The 16,988-nt window shown below is 46.6% G+C and overlaps 1 protein-coding gene across 1 annotated transcript in view; it reads right to left on the bottom strand.

The window, feature by feature from the left end:
- ACE2 (angiotensin I converting enzyme 2) overlaps positions 1-16,988 on the bottom strand; it is a 100,235-nt gene that overhangs the window by 22,276 nt on the left and 60,971 nt on the right. Inside the window, exons 11-13 of the mRNA XM_030202314.1 lie at positions 11,299-11,397; positions 5,838-5,960; positions 1,820-1,998 (exon numbers count right to left, since the gene is read on the bottom strand). Of these exons, the coding sequence (XP_030058174.1) occupies positions 1,820-1,998; positions 5,838-5,960; positions 11,299-11,397 (401 nt within the window). The remainder of the gene's footprint in view (positions 1-1,819; positions 1,999-5,837; positions 5,961-11,298; positions 11,398-16,988) is intronic.

The raw sequence follows: 16,988 nt of genomic DNA, 5'->3' as shown, positions 1-16,988 counted from the left end.
ATTAAAATTAGCATGCGCATCTGGCTGGGCGTTGTTCTATATGGCATGACGCCTAACTCTACTTGTGTGCAACTCAAAAGGGGGCATGGCCATTGGCATGTCAGGGGCAGGGGCGTAGCCAGACTTCAGCGGGAGGGGGGTCCAGAGCCCGAGGTGAGGGGGCATATTTTAACCCCCCCCCCCCCGGTGCCACCCACCCCCCCCCCCCCGCCTTCCCTCCTCTTCCCCTCCCCTCCCCTTGATGTCCCGTGATTCTCTCCTCCCCTCGATTTGTACCTGAACGTTCTCTGGCTGGCTGGCGCTGGCTTCCGTTATGTTCATAACATCCCTCCTGACATCAGCTCGCCTCCAGCGTTCCCTTCCCTCTCATTGTTCCGCCCTCTGACATCATTACGTCTTGACGCGAGGGCGGGACAGTGAGGGGGAATGGAGGCTGGCTGTCGTCAGGAGATGTTATGAACCCAGCCAGCCATGGAATGTTGGAGGTGCAAATCTATATTTATAATTTGCTCCTGCAACGTTCCAATGTGTCTACCTGCGTATGTAACCATCTCCTGACGTCAGCCAGCCTCCAGAGTTCCATTCCCCCTCACTGCCCCGCCCTTGCGTCAAAACGTAATGGTGTCAGAGGGCGGACAAGTGAGGGGGAAGGAAACGCTGGAGGCTGGCTGACGTGAGGAGATGTTACGAACGGAACGTTACGGAAGCCAGCCAGAGGGCGGGAGTCTGAGGGAATGAACTCAAAGGGAAGGCTAGAGACGGGCGGGGTTTCAGTGACGCGGCCGCTTCGACGGAGGTAATCAGGGGAGCGAGGAGAATCGCTGGGTGACTGGAGGGGGGCAGGGGAACGAGTAGAATTGCTGGGTGGCTCGAGGGGGGGCAGGGGACAGAAGAGAATTGCTTGGTGGCTGGAAGGGGGGGCAGGGGAGAGAAGAGAATCACTGGGTGGCTGGAGGGGGGGGGGCAGGGGAGAGAGGAGAATTGCTGGGTGGCTGGAGGGGGGGCAGGGGAGAGAGGAGAATCGCTGGGTGGCTGGAGGGGGGCAGGGGAGAGAGGAAAATCACACACACTCTCTCTCTCACAGACACACTCGCACCCAGTCTCACTCTCTCTCTGCCACACACACACACTCGCACATTCACTCTCTCTCTCTCTCTCACACAGTCACTCTCACACACACTCTCTGAAACATATACACTCCGAGGAAAACCTTGCTAGCGCCCGTTTCATTTGTGTCAGAAACGGGCCTTTTTTTACTAGTTATTATATAGGATGTGCCCCTTTACTAAGTGAGAGTCGTCACTAGTAAGTGCCTTCTGTGCGTCAAAAACACTGTCGTGGGACATACTAAGGTGTCCCACAGTAGGTCACCACTCGTCACACACCAATCCCCCACTAAAAAAATAGGCTTTAATTCTTAGTGTGGGATTTTTTTATGGGTGGGGAGTAGGCATTCCCTGCACTAATCGGTTAGCACGGGGGCTCTGGCGTATGCCAACCAATTGCCGAGGCAGTCGCTAGTGCCTACACAATAGATGGCGGTAAGGGATCCCGCTCTAATTGGGAAATTAGCATGTGACCATTAAAGGAAAAAAGAAAAATGCAGCCATTTTATCGCCGCACTAAAAGTGACCTCGGTGCACGGGAAAGACACATACGAAAAACCACCGCAGGCCACTATTTAGAGCGGCTTAGTAAAAAGGCCCCTAAGGTTATAGAATTATCTTAAGCAGGTCCAGGTATAGCAACCCTTCTTTTCGGAAAAGAACCAGCCATGAGGGGGCGTTTTTGATTCTTAAATATAGTAAGTACTACTTACATGGTTTCCAGTCTGTGTTCCAAAAGGTCTGTCTGTTGCTTGCCGTATTATTCTCGACAAGCCATCGATATAATGGTTCAAAGTAGTTAAGCAGTGGTGTTGAGTTCATTCGCGTTCCTCCTGTGATGATTTCAAGGGCTTCGGGCCATGGTTTGGATTGTCCCAGCTCAAGCATACCACTACACAGCAAAATATATACCTCAGTGAATACAAGTCGTTGTAAAAATAATTCCACTAAAGAATGTTTTTTTTATTAAACCTAGACCACACTTTAGATCCCCGAACATATCAAACCAGAAAATGTTCTGCATAAGAACTGCGAGGAAATTAATGTAATTGTAACTCATTTATTTGGCAAACATTATATTTTATTCTCCATCATGTAATTAATTCTCTGTGTGGCTCATACTTAGCACCAGTGTTGGGTTTTTTTTTTTTGTTACATTTGTACCCTGCGCTTTCCCACTCATGGCAGGCTCAATGCGGCTTACATGGGGCAATGGAGGGTTAAGTGACTTGCCCAGAGTCACAAGGAGCTACCTGTGCCTGAAGTGGGAATCGAACTCAGTTCCTCAGGACCAAAGTCCACCGCCCTAACCAGTAGGCCACTCCTCCATCAAGTAAATTGAAATGCCGATTGAAAATCATTTTGCATAAGTTTTTTAAAAAAATTTGGAATCACTCTTTTACCCTGATTTTGATTTTAGATTTGAAATCACATATTCGAGTGATTTTTGGGGGCTCACTTTCAAAACAGAAAAACATCTAAAAAGTGACATAAAGCAGCATTTGGATGTTTTTCTCACAAAAACACCCAAATCAGTATTTTCAAAACCTGTTTTTAGACATTTTTCTATGAAGTCCATCAGATAGGCCTGGCAGATCTCAAGAGGGCGTGTCATGGGCGTGTTCAGGGCGGGACTTCGGCGTTCCTAAGACTTAGACATTTTTCAGCCATAATGGAACAAAACAAAAACGTCCAGAACTAAAACTTAGATGTTTTGAACGAGACCTGTTTTTATTACAAATAAGGCACAACAAGGTGCCCTAAATAACCAGATGACCACTGGAGGGAATCAGGGATGACCTCCCCTTATTTCTCCAGTGGTTACTAACCCCCTCCCACCCCAACAAAAATGTGATGAAAAACATTACTTGCCAGCCTCAGATGTTATACTCAGGTCCATTAGAACTTCATGCAGGTCCCTGGAGTAGTCTAGTGGTGGGTGCAGTGCACTGCAGACAGGTGGACCCAGGCTCCTACCTCCCCCTACCTGTTACACTTGTGCAGGAAACTGTGAGTCCTCCAAAACTCACCAGAAACCCACTGTACCCATATATAGGTGCCCCCTTCACCCGTAAGGGCAGTGGTGTGCTGGAGCAGGCTCTCATAGGCTCGCAGGAGCCGGTTGTTAAGTTTTTAAGAATTTTGGGAGCCGGTTGTTAAAGTAGGGCCCTCCATGGCTACTTTGACAACTGGCTCCCAAAATGTGGGCTTGGGCTCCCTGCTGAATTCTCTTTTACTTTGCTGGTGGGGATGCTGAGCCCTGCCAGCCAAGTAAATAGACTACTGCTGCTCCCCACTCCTTGTTTCCAGCTCTGGGCAGCAGGCTGGGACTTCTCGAGCATGTGAGAGAAGTTCCAGCATGCTGCTCAGCGCAAGACGTTGGGAGTGGTGGCAGTCCATTTTATTGGCTGCCAGCAAAGGTATGCTTAGCGTGCCCGCACAAAGGGAGGGAGGAGAGAGAGGCAAGTGTTGCTCCCCCCCCCCCCCCCCCGGCCGCCCCTGGCTCTTCCAACTGCAGAGCTGGCTATATCCGGAGAAAGAGCCTGTTGTTAAAAATTTACCAGCACACCCCTGCGTAAGGGCTATGGTAGTGGTATACAGTTGGGGGTAGTGGGTTTTGGGTAGGTTTGGGGGGGTTCAGCAGACAAGGTAAGGGAGCAATGGTGAGATGTGTACCTGGGAGCATTTTATGAAGTCCACTGCAGTGCCCCCTAGGGTGCCTTATTGCTTTCCTGGGATGTCAGGGGGACCAGTCTACTAAAAATGCTGGCTCCTCCTACATCCCAATGGCTTGATTTTGTGCATTTGAAAATGGACCAAAAAACAAAATGTCCAAATCACAAAACCTTGTTCAAAACAGTATTTTTGAAAACAAAAGGTAGATGTTTTTCTTTTATGAAAATGACCTTCTTTCTTATTCAGATTATGGATGTTTTTTTGCAAAACGTCCAAAGTCGGACTTAGATGTCATATCGAAAATTCCCCTCCATGTATCTTTTACGGTTATTAAATCAAAAATCTCTTTTCAGTCTTTTTTACCCACTGCAGCAAAAAGGGACTCAGCGAGCGGCAAAAACGCCCCCCACTGCTAGCACACGGCCCTTTTTATCACAGCTTAGTAAAGGGCCCCTTTTAGAATGGGTACCGTAGAGGTACCCTTTGGGCAGGGACAGACTGACCATTTGGGCAACCGGGCAGTTCTCGAGGGCCCAGAGGCTCTGCCCAGTAGTCCTTGCCCGCTGCTGCTTCCTCCGCACACCACCGCTGCCTGTGTCCTGTGCCGGCTACACGGTTTAAAATGGTGGCCGTGAACTCTCGTGAGACTACCGTGAGAGGTCGCAGATGCCATTTTAAACTGTGGAGCCACCGCGGGCAGGCAGCAGCAGCAGGGATGGAAGAAGGTGGGAAAGGGGAGATCGGAGGACATGCTGCTGGACAAGGAGGAAGTTAAAGGCTGCGGGGACGGCGTTGGCAAGTTGGGGAGGCGGTGGTAGCTTGTGGGGGGGGGCAGGGGCAACAGGGGTGGCGGCAGTGGGGGCAGGGGGCCCAGAATATTCTCGGTCCACCCCTGCCATTGGGTACCTATATATAGGCACAGTGTTATAGAATAATCCCCCCCCCCACCCCCACCAGCAGTGTTGTCATTATTGTCAGAGGTGGAAAAAAAATTCATGCAGGATGGGCGTTCTGAGCCTGTGATATCAATTCCACGCAAGAAGGACGTCATTGGACATAGTCCAGCTGAAATGATTCATGACTCATTCTGGTCTCATTTGAGCATTAGCAGATCAATGCTTCAAGGTATTAAAATAAGGCTAAGGGCAAAACTCTACAATGAGTCCTGTAGCATTTCTAAACTGATCCTAAAAAAAAATGTTTATCAGAAATTAAGGAAACTGATGTGTTTTAATTCCTCATACATCAAAACTAGGAATTGGACAAGGTGCAGCGAAGGGCGACTAAAACGATAGAGGGGATGGGACGACTTCCCTATGAAGAAAGACTAAGGAGGCTAGGGCTATACAGCTTGGAGAAGAGACGGCCGAGGGGAGACGTGATAGAGGTAAATAAAATAATGAGTGGAGTGGAACAGGCGGATGTGAAGCGTCTGTTCGCGCTTTCCAAAAATACTAGGACTAGGGGGCATGCGATGAAACTACAGTGTAATAAATGTAAAACAAATTGTAGAAAAATTTTTCTTCACCCAACACGTAATTAAACTCTGGAATTCGTTGTCAGAGAACGTGGTGAAGGCGGTTAGCTTAGCAGAGTTTAAAAAGGGGTTAGACTGTTTCCTAAAGGACAAGTCCATAAACCGCTACTAAATGGACTTGGGGAAAAATCCACAATTCCGGGAATAACATGTATAGAATGTTTGTACGTTTGGGAAGCTCGCCAGGTGCCCTTGGCCTGGATTGGCCGCTGTCGTGGACAGGATGCTGGGCTCGATGGACCCTTGGTCTTTTCCCAGTATGGCATTACTTATGTACTTATGTTCTCTGATTAATCTATTAATGAAAGTAGTATAATGCTGTACTTTTCAACTTGAACTGTTTCTTTGGGTGATATTGTACTGCGAAATATGCTTTAAACTTTATTTTTAAGTTTGTTGTAATGGCACCTAGTTCCTTATTATGAGTTTGGGCAGAATACAAAGTTTTACATTGAATTAAAATACATGCCATGCTGTTTGTCACTCAAGCATTAGAAAACACTCTGGGATTTTATTACCGGAGTTTCTTTCCCGCCTCCGTTGAATTTGTGATGTCACATGTATGGAGTGGGCCAAGGTGATTGGCAGCCTTGCAAAGCGCTTCTTGAAACTGAAATTGATAGATGGTTCTGGTGTAATACCTGCATTAAAAATAAATACATTATAACAGACGATACCCAACAGTAAATTAAAAATGGTACTAAGCCATGCAGACTATTGCAATGGAAATGATGCGGGATGCAAAGAACAAACTCATAAAGAAACTTCAGACCGCGCAAAACACAGCAGCCAGGCTTATATTTGGAAAAACAAGATTCGAAAGCGCCAAACCCCTCCGGGAAAAACGACACTGGTTCCAAATCAAAGAACGTATTGCCTTCAAAATGTATTTTATTTTTGTTACATTTGTACCCCACGCTTTCCCACTCATGGCAGGCTCAATGCGGCTTACATGGGGCAATGGAGGGTCAAGTGACTTGCCCAGAGTCACAAGGAGCTGCCTGTGCCTGAATTGGGAATTGAACTCAGTTCCTTAGGACCAAGGTCCACCACCCTAACCATGTGGCCGCGCAGGCTTCTGCTTCTGTGAGTCTGACGTCCTGCACGTACGTGCAGGACGTCAGACTCACAGAAACAGAAGCCTGCAAAGTCTTCTACATGGAATGTTGCTAATGGAATAGCAACATTCCATGTAGAATCTCCAATAGTAGCAACATTCCATGTAGAATCTCCAATAGTATCTATTTTATTTTTGTTACATTTGTACCCTGCGCTTTCCCACTCATTGCAGGCTCAATGCGGCTTACATGGGGCAATGGAGGGTTAAGTGACTTGCCCAGAGTCACAAGGAGCTGCCTGTGCCTGAAGTGGGAATCAAACTCAGTTCCTCAGTTCCCCAGGACCAGAGTCCACCACCCTAACCACTAGGCCACTCCTCCACTCTGCACCCTGGTCCACAAAATTATCTACGGCGAAGCCCCGGGATACATGACAGACCTCATACCATCCAGAAACACAATCAGATCTACACGAACATATTTCAATCTCCACTACCCAAGCTGCAGAGGACTCAAATACAAATCAACTTATGCATCCAGCTTCTCCTACATAAGCACACAATTGTGCAATGCACTACCAAAAGCCGTGAAAACAACGTACGAGCATCTAAGCTTCCGGAAATCACTAAAAATCAACTTGTTCAAAAAGGCATACTCCACCGATCCTCCCTAAGTGTCTAAACCCTGCTACACAACGATACCAAAGCTTGTAATGAACATTGCATAACACTTCCTATCTGTGATGCCCCCAGTGTGTCTATAACACATGAACCCTATTCGATCACAACACCACTTTGTATTTGTTTCTTTACCGGAGATGGTGAATGCCTCTCCGGTACTACGTAAGCTACATTGAGCCTGCAAATAGGTGGGAAAATGTAGGATACAAATGTAACAAATAAAAAAATAAAAAAATAAAATAACCTGCAAGTAGTGTGTTAAAAGATACCGAGAACAAACTAAAGGGTTCTTTTACTAAGCCAAGGTAAAAAGTGGTTTGCGATAGTGTAGGCGCAGGTTTTGGGCGCACGCAGAAATATTTTTCAGCACACGTACCAAAAATGCCTTTTTAAAAAAATTTTTTGCCGAAAATGGACGTGCGGCAAAATCAATTTAGCCGCGCGTCCATTTTGGATGTCTGACCTTACTGCCAGCCACAAACCTAGCGGTAAGGAATTTGTGCGGTAATGACCTGCGCGTGTCCGCTACGCGCGCCTGAAAATAAAATATTTTTTCCAGACGCGCATAGCGGACGCAAGCCAAAAATGAAATTACCGCAAGAGGCACGCGGTAGTCAGGCAGTAAGTTCATTTTGGCGCACGTCGTGGTGCACGTAGAGCCTACCGCGGCTTAGTAAAAGGGGCCCTAAGAAGTTTGAAACCTTCAAACATTGGATTCTACACCTGCAGAAGGTGGCACGCAGCTGATGTTCAAAAAGATTAAGTTGTTTATAGCATTCTGCAACTGGTTAAGACCAGTGAAAATATGAACATACTGAAATCCATTATTTAATTTAAAAATGAATAAAGTTGTTTATATTATGCTTTGGAGTAGAGGAGTAGCCACTACCTTCAAGCAACCTTCAAGAGCTGCTTCTACTATTTGCGACAGCTACGCTGCCTCTCTCCTTACATCGAGACGGTAACTCTTATCCCAGTTGTGCATGCCATGGTAACATCAAGACTGGATTACTGCAATGCACTATACAATGGTCTGACTACAAAGGGCCTGCACCAGCTCCAGTTGATTCAGACTCATAGAAGGTTGCAAGCGACGTGACCACATCACACCGTTTTTGCAAAAACTTCATTGGCTACCAGTACAATACAGACCTAAATTTAAAACTCTATGTCTGATCTTCAAGGCCCTGAAAGGAAATGGCCCTGAGTATCTAGGATGATCCTCCACACACCGCCAAGGACATGAAGGTCCTCCCAAGGACTTTCACTAACTACACCCTCTCCAAAAGACATTACACGATGTGATACCCGCAAGCGAGCCTTCTCCAGAGTAGCCCCCCACACTCTGGAATGCACTGCCTGAAAGGCTGCGCTTAACACAAGACTACCTCTGCTTCAGGAAGCAGGTGAAAACTTGGCTCTTCAACCAAGCCTTTAAAGGAAGAAGTAACTAACACGTTAGTCTCACTCACACACGCAAGGATTGACTCGGGCTGCACATACTGCAGCGGGACACGTTTATTATTATTATTATTATTTGTAGCATTTGTATCCCACATTTCCCCACCAATTTGCAGGCTCAATGTGGCTTACATTTGCCGTAGTGGCAATTGCCATTTCCGGTCAATAGGATTACAGATGGTATTACATTCAGATGCGTACATTTATGATAGAGGAATACATTATGATATTACTTAGGTATCAACATTACGTTGTTGCATAGGTATTGACATTAGGGTAGAAGTGTTTGTGTTTGTTCTTTAAAAACGATGATGTTTATCCACTCCTACCCTAACTGAGATCATATTTAACCATCTCTCTGACCTCACGTGCAACTTTCTTCAAATCAGTCACCTTACTTTCTAATTCTTCCTACTTTCTTACTCATCTATACGTTACAACTTTGCCTTACCCTTCACTACCAATTACAATGTTCTAGTACATATTGTGTAGTCATTGCAAGTAGAATACCATGCCATATTTTGTATTGTTACTTGAATATTTTTACTGCTGTAATTGCCTATTGCTCATGTTTGATCTATTCTTATTGTACACCGCCTTGAGTGAATTCCTTCAAAAAGGCGGTAAATAAATCCTAATAAATAAATAAATAAATATTGGTTAGAGCAGTGTGTAGGGAACCAGAAGGGCCTGGTTCAGATCCCACAGCAGCTCCTTGTGACCTTGAGCAAGTCACTTAGGGGTGTCCTACTAAGGTGCGCCAACAGATTTAGCACCCACTAAATACTAAGAAGTCCATAGGAATAAAATGGGACTCATAGCAATTAGAATTGACTCTCCCCATGCTGCATCGGGACCACTGTTCCCTCTATGCTAAGCGGGAGTCCTCCAGCTGCATTGCTGCCAGTAGGGGGTGCTGCTTCAATATTGGGCTTTCAATTGCCAGGAACAGGCAGGTTCCCAGAGTCCTGCAGAGCTTGCCTGTCCTTTACAATTGAAACTTTGGTAGTGCAACAGCACCACCCACTGGCAGGAATGTAAGTGGAGGACTCTCACTCAGCTTAGAGGGAACAGTGATCGGGGCACCAAAAAGGAGGCGCCAGTTTACAGAATTGCAGCCTTACCCTACACTGACTGGAGTCTAATGAAAGGCAGGTTCTGGCAGCAATGCCAATCTAGGTCATGCCCCCCCCCCATGTTAGGCAAATGCGACATAGTGGTGCCTCACCCCCTGTAGATTTGGCCCTGCCCCCACCAACCACCACCAACCCTTTCGACCCCCCCTCCCGCTGTCAACCCTCCCCTGCTGCCATCAGGTACCTTTGCTGGCGGGGGCCGAAGTCCTCTTCTCCGGCACAGCCGCGTTGCTGATCTGCAAGGCTTCTGTTTCTGTGAGTCTGACGTCCTGCACGTTGCTCTTCTCTGGCGCGGCCGCGTTGCTGATCTGCAAGGCTTCTGATCTGCAAGGCTTCTGTTTCTGTGATGTCAGACTCACAGAAACAGAAGCCTTGCAGATCAGTAACGCGGCCGCGCCAGAAAAGAGGACTTTGGCTGGCGGGGGTTGGGGACCCCCGCCAGCAAAGGTACCCGATGGTGGCGGGGGAGGGTTGGCGGCAGCGGGAAGATGGCGGCAGGAGGGGTCAAAAATGGCGGGGGGGGGGGGGGTTAAAAATGTCAGGGGGGTCAGCGGCACCAGGGGGGGGGCTAAAATGTGCCCCTTCACCTCGGGCTCTAGACCCCCCTCTTGCTGAAGTCTGGCTACGCCCCTGCCTCACACTGCACAAGAGAAGGCAATAGCTAATTACTCCTGTATCATACCAAAAAAACCACAAATGGGAGGGGGGAGAGGGTCCCTCACTGTGTGGTCACTAGGAGTTGGTTTGACTTGAAGACACATCTAAGTCTGGATAGTATGCTTCATCCTCTCAGATATTCAAGAAAGATTACAATAACACAATTACAATATAAGCAATATAGTTTAAAACATCAAAAGCATCAAATCAACCAATGAAATTAAGGGGCCCTTTTACTAAGCCATGTAGGGGTGTCAATTCAGAACTACCGCCCGGCTATCACATGGCCCGGGCAGTAATTTCATTTTTTACGAGTGCCCACTACACGTGCCGGAAACTTTTTCCAGTGCGTGGTGCTAACCGGGCGGTAATCGGTATTGTACACGCACTGACAATTACCGCCTGGTTAACGCGTGAGACCTTACCGCTAAGTGAATGGGTGGCGGTAAGGTCTTCGGCCCAAAATAGACGCATGCCAAAAAAGGCCTTTTTTGCAGATGCGCTGAAAAATGGACCTGCGTGCATCCAATACATGCGTCTACACCAGCGCAGGCCACTTTTCGGCACACCTTAGTAAAAGGACCCCTAAAATACCAAACCCTTTTTCTCTTCCACATTGAGCAAATAACTATATTTTCAAAGCGTCACGGGATGAAAAATAACTAGTTTCAGACGTGAGATTCTAGGAACTGATTTTAAAGAACAGGAGTTTTCCTGACAAGAGTTTGGCTCTTGTAGAAACCAACCTATATTCACGCGCAGTAGGAATAGACTTAGTGACACCATGTCAAGATCATACAATAACTTAGTTACATATTGATATAAACATTCAGGTGTCGAGTACCTAAAGCACCAAATCAGGCAATTCTGTTCTTAGGTTCTCACTCTTTAATCTCCGGTAACAACAAAATAAAGTTTGGTGTATGATGATGACGATGACAATGACGGTCGAAGAGGTTGATGCTGATGATGGCTATTACTATGTACCTGATGAAAGAGTAATCGTTGGCCACGTGGAAAAGAGCTGCAGCATCACAGTAGGTCTCATCATGAGGCAGTGGTTCCACCACGCCAACTATGTTCCGCCTAGGGGAAAACCGTAAACAGATGTCAAACTCGATCTGTATTGCATAAACCAGGCTGGTAAGAAGGCGACAACTGGTTACATAAGTAAATCAGGGTTAATATAATTCTTTTAAAGAAAGCAGGTACTTGGTTAACAGTTAGTCTTTTCTCAAAGAAACAGGATTATTTGTGGGCTCAGATAACTTTTATGGGGTCACCAGATGACCGATTTGAAGAGGGTGCTCTCCAAAATCTTGTAAGACCCCTTAGGGGCCTTTTTACTAAGCCGCGTAGGCACCTACGTGCACCCAACGCGCGTCAATTTGGAGTTACTGCCCAGCTACCGCGTGGCCCTCGCGGTAATTTCATTTTTGACGTGTGCCGCTACGTGCGCTGGAAATTAATTTTTTATTTTCTGGCGCACGTCAGAAACCGGACGGTAATCATCATTCTACGCGTGTAGATGATTACCGCACTGTTAACGCGTGAGACTTACCGCTAAGTCAATGGTTGGCGGTTTGGTCTCAGACCCAAAATAGATGCCCCACCAATTTGTACTTTGCCGCACGTCCATTTTCGGTAAATATTTTTAAAAGGCCCTTTTTCTCACAGGCGCGCTGAAAAATGGATCTGTGTGCGCCCAAAACACGCGCCTACACTAGCGCAGCCCATTTTTTTGGCGCACCTTCGTAAAAGGGCCCCTTAATTTCCTTCAAATGTGTCCCATATGAAGGAATCTATAAGGTCTTGACAACACAGAAAGAACGTAAGTTTTATATAATACTTGTGTTGGCCAGAGAAAAGGTATCTGAGCCCACAAATAATCTAGGGTGTCTCCAAACTGATATGGCAGTTGTATTTCTGAAATTAAGATGAGCAGTAACTCTACTGCGCTTCTCATATCTCAAACTTCAAATTTTCTTATTAGCTTTTGACTGATATGTAAAAAGATTCTGCGTCTGAACAAGAAGCAGACAAAAGTGGGAATTATATTTACATAGACACCTTGGGAAAACTTTCATACATCTCAAATTATATACAGAAAACTTCTGTTTAATATCAACTTTCTTTTTGTTTTGTTTTTTTTTAAATTCTGTTGCTGAGTTGGGAGTCATGGGATAAGCTCCCCCAGTGAAACAGTCATTAGCTCACTAAGGGCCCCGCTTTTACTAAGGCGGATTTAGTGCATGCTAAGAATTAGCATGTGGTAAACGCTAAGATGGCCATTATATTCCTATGGGCATCTTAGCATTTAGCTAAATTTTAGTGCTCGCTAAATCCGCTAGCGTACCTTAGTAAAAGGGACCCTAATTCATGACCCTGAATTATAGCTACATCATGCAAGGTTCCACGTTAGAAGTTACGGACCAAGAAAGGGATCTGGGTGTCGTCGTCGATAACACACTGAAACCTTCTGCTCAGTGTGCTGCTGCGGCTAGGAAAGCGAATAGAATGTTGGGTATTATTAGGAAAGGTATGGAAAACAGGTGTGAGGATGTTATAATGTTGTTATATCGCTCCATGGTGCGACCGCACCTTGAGTATTGTGTTCAATTCTGGTCGCCGCATCTCAAGAAAGATATAGTGGAACTGGAAAAGGTGCAGCAAAGGGCGACTAAAATGATAGCGGGGATGGGACGACTTTCCTATGAAGAAAGACTAAGGAGGCTAGGGCTTTTCAGCTTGGAGAAGAGAAGGCTGAGGGGAGACATGATAGAGGCATATAAAATAATGAGTGGAGTGGAACAGGTGGATGTGAAGCGTCTGTTCACGCTTTCCAAAAATACTAGGACTAGGGGGCATGCGATGAAACTACAGTGTAGTAAATTTAAAACAAATCGGAGAAAAGTTTTCTTCACCCAATGCGTAATTAAACTCTGGAATTCGTTGCCGGAGAACGTGGTGAAGGCGGTTAGCTTGGCAGAGTTTTAAAAGGGATTAGACGGTTTCCTAAAGGACAAGTCCATAAACCGCTACTAAATGGACTTGGGAAAAATCCACAATTCCAGGAATAACATGTATAGAATGTTTGTACGTTTGGGAAGCTTGCCAGGTGCCCTTGGCCTGGATTGGCCGCTGTCGTAGACAGGATGCTGGGCTCGATGGACCCTTGGTCTTTTCCCAGTGTGGCATTACTTATGTACTTATGAAATCTCCCATGACACCACTTTCAAGGGGTGTGCAGCCTGAAAATTTTCATTTTGTTTAGTTACTCATGTTATTTACAGGAATTAATTTCTTCGGGTTTTTAAAACATCTTTCATTTTGGGAACAATATGTTCTGAAAGAGTGCGTACACTATTTGCGAAGAGTACACACAATTGGGAAACAGAGTGTGTGTTTTTGGGGAAAAAGAAATTAGGTCTTATCTAATCCCTTCCCTCCAGCAGATGGAGGTAGAGAGCTGAATTCAACCAGTGACATCAGTTATAATCTGTGGTGCTCTCTGGAACAAAGCAAGCAAGAAGGGGGTCCTCACAGTTCCCACAAAATAGTCAAGCGGCGAGGGTGAGAGTGAGGAGAGTTCCAAATGACCAAGGCAAACAAGAAGTAAAGGGCGTCAAAGAGTTTATTTGCCAAAATATGCTGACACGAAGTCTTGCAAGGCCACTGCTTGAACCAGGGGCGTAGCCAGACAACAGATTTTGGGTGGGCCTAGGCAAGAAGTGGGTGGGCACCAAATGTTCTCTCCCCCACCCCCACACCAAAAAAATATCTCAGATGGTGGGAAAATGCTTCTCTCCAGTCTCCACCTTGGTAGTCTGAAAACTGAGCATGCGAAGGTGCCAGTATTGTGGAGAGCAGCATTTTCATTACCATGTGCTACTGTTGGATGGGCCTGAGCCCTAAGTGGGTGGGCCCCGGCCCACCCAAGCCCACCTGTGGCTACGCCACTGGCTTGAACTCTTGGCAGCCATTTTGAATCGGCGCTGGGAGAAACACCATCTGCAGATGCGCCAAGCAGGAAAGAAGGGGCTCTTTCCTGCACCAAAGAGGTCACTAGACCACCAGGGCGCCATTTTAAGATAGTGGGAAAAGGACCACGGGCTCCAGAGACAAGAAGGACAATCTTAATGCTTAAGAGGATTTATTGAATAAAGACTGGACACAACGCTGTGTTTCAGCCTAACAGGCCTGCTTCAGGAGTCTAAAAACAAATATATATTCAATAAATAGTACAATAAATAAATAGACAAACTCATACAAATAAATGATTGACAATAACAAAGCACAAATATAAATGTAAATATATGGGTGAACAACTAAATCAATAAAAATAAATAAATAATTATAATTGCCTACGAAATACATGAATAAAAAGAGTTATTTCAGAAATGCATGAGACATGAAAAACAAATTTGTAAAACTTGAATCGGTAAACATATATATAGGTTATATAATCAAATGGAAAGCATGACATGGAAACCCACTGACCTTTTAAATAAAAGGATCTCAAAATCTTCGGACGTGAATCATTTCAAAATGAATCAATAAGGTGGTCTATAAAATACCCACGATAAAGATCCTTATATTGTAAGTAATCATCGCAATACATTGTTGAGGTCGAAACACAGCGTTGTGTCGAGTCTTTGATCAATAAATCTTAAGCGTTAAGATTGTCCTTCTTGTCTCTGGAGCTCGTGGTCCTTTTCCCACTATCTTCCTGTCCTTTTGTGCAATCCCGTGGGGTCATAGAATTCTCCGCACTTGCGGATTTCTGTTGGTGCCTAACTTTGAGCGATCATTGCAGAATTCGCCAGTGTGTGTGTATATTACCTGCTACATACAGAGGAGCGGGAATCCAAAGGCAGGGAAGCAAAAGCGAAAAAGCACAGGGAGCCTTCAAAATGGAGAGCGTCTCAGCTACACTTTATTAGGACAGACCCGACACGGTCTGCGTTTCGGCAACAATGACTGCATCAAGGGTCTATTTTCGATTTCTGACACAAATGGTCCAAAGATGGAAAACAAACTTGTCTTGAAAAAAGGCAGATCTGCTAGAGGCTTAAACAGAAGATGCCAAAAAGCACGGGAACAAAATCTGGATCTGTTTACATGTACCTCACTGAGAATCAGGGGCGTAGCCAGACTTCGGCGGGAGGGGGGTCCAGAGCCCAAGGTGAGAGGGCACATTTTAGCCCCCCCCGGCGGCCCCCCCCCCCCCTGCCATTGCCGACCCCCCCCCCCGCCGCTGCCGCCACCAACAACAACTTTGACCCCCCTCCCGCCGCCAACCCTCCCCCGCCATCGCCTACCTTTGCTGGCGGGGGACCCCAACCCCCCGCCAGCCGTGGTCCTCTTCTTCCTTCATTCTGTTTCTGAGTCTGACGTCCTGCACGCTGTATGTGCAAGACGTCTGAACAAAGGAAGAAGAGGACCTCGGTTGGTGGGGGTTGGGGTCCCCCGCCATCAAAGGTAGCAGATGATGATGGCGGGTTGGTGGCGGGGGGGGGGGGTCGAGAGGGTCATCAGCAGGGGGGTCCAGGGCCAAATCTATGGGGGCCCAGCCCCCGTGGCCCCACGTAGCTACACCCCTGCTGAGGATCGTATCCAAACAGTAACAATCATGCCATTGTTTAGCTACGATTCTCAGTGCGGTAGGTTTAAACAGATCCAGCTTTTGTTCCCGTGCTTTTTGGTGTCTTCTTTTCTAAGCCTCTAGAAGACCTGTCTTTTTCAAAGTTTGTTTTCCGTCTTTGGACTATTTAACATAGTAACATAGTAGATGACGGTAGAAAAAGACCTGCATGGTCCATCCAGTCTGCCCAACAAGATAAACTCATATGTGTTACTTTTTGTGTATACCTGACCTTGATTTGTATCTGTCATTTTCAAGGCACAGACTGTAGAAGTCTGCCCAGCACTAGCCCCACCTCCCAACCACCAGCCCTGCCTCCCACCACCAGCTCTGGCACAGACTGTATAAGTCTGCCCAGCACTATCCCCGCCTCCCAACCACCAGCCCCGCCTCCCACCACCGGCTTCGGCACAGACCGTAAAGTCTGCCCAGCACTATCTCCGCCTTCCAACCACCAGTCCCACCTCCCACCACCAGCTCTGGCACAGACCGTATAAGTCTGCCCAGCACTATCCCCACCTCCCAACCACCTGCCCCGCCTCCCACCACCGGCTCTGGCACAGACCGTATAAGTCTGCCCAGCACTATCCCTGCCTCCCAACACCAGCTCTGCCACCCAATCTCGGCTAAGCTCCTGAGGATCCATTCCTTCTGAACAGGATTCCTTTACGTTTATCCCACGCATGTTTGAATTTGGACTATTTGTTTCAGAAATCCAATATAGACCCCTAACGTAGGCATTGTTGCCGAAAGGTGGATGTCGGATCTGTCCTAATAAAGTGTAGCTGAGACGCTCTCCATTTTGAAGGCTCCTTGTGCTTTTTGTTTTTAGCTTTCGGCTATATTACCAGCTACACTAGTATTCTATAAAGGAAATTAGGTGCCTACTTTCTTTACAGTTTAGGTTGCTACCAGGCGTTCGCCTACTTGTCGGCACCCTGCTCTGAAATTGCCCTTCATATGCTCTCAAAAAAAGTATACAGGAAGGAAGAGGTACTGCAGCTTCACTGCGCTCATCACACTTCCCTCCCCC

The sequence above is a fragment of the Microcaecilia unicolor genome, chromosome 4 (genome assembly GCF_901765095.1).
Source record: "Microcaecilia unicolor chromosome 4, aMicUni1.1, whole genome shotgun sequence".
Lineage (NCBI taxonomy): Eukaryota > Metazoa > Chordata > Amphibia > Gymnophiona > Siphonopidae > Microcaecilia > Microcaecilia unicolor.
This window is presented reverse-complemented; position numbering and strand designations above follow the sequence as displayed.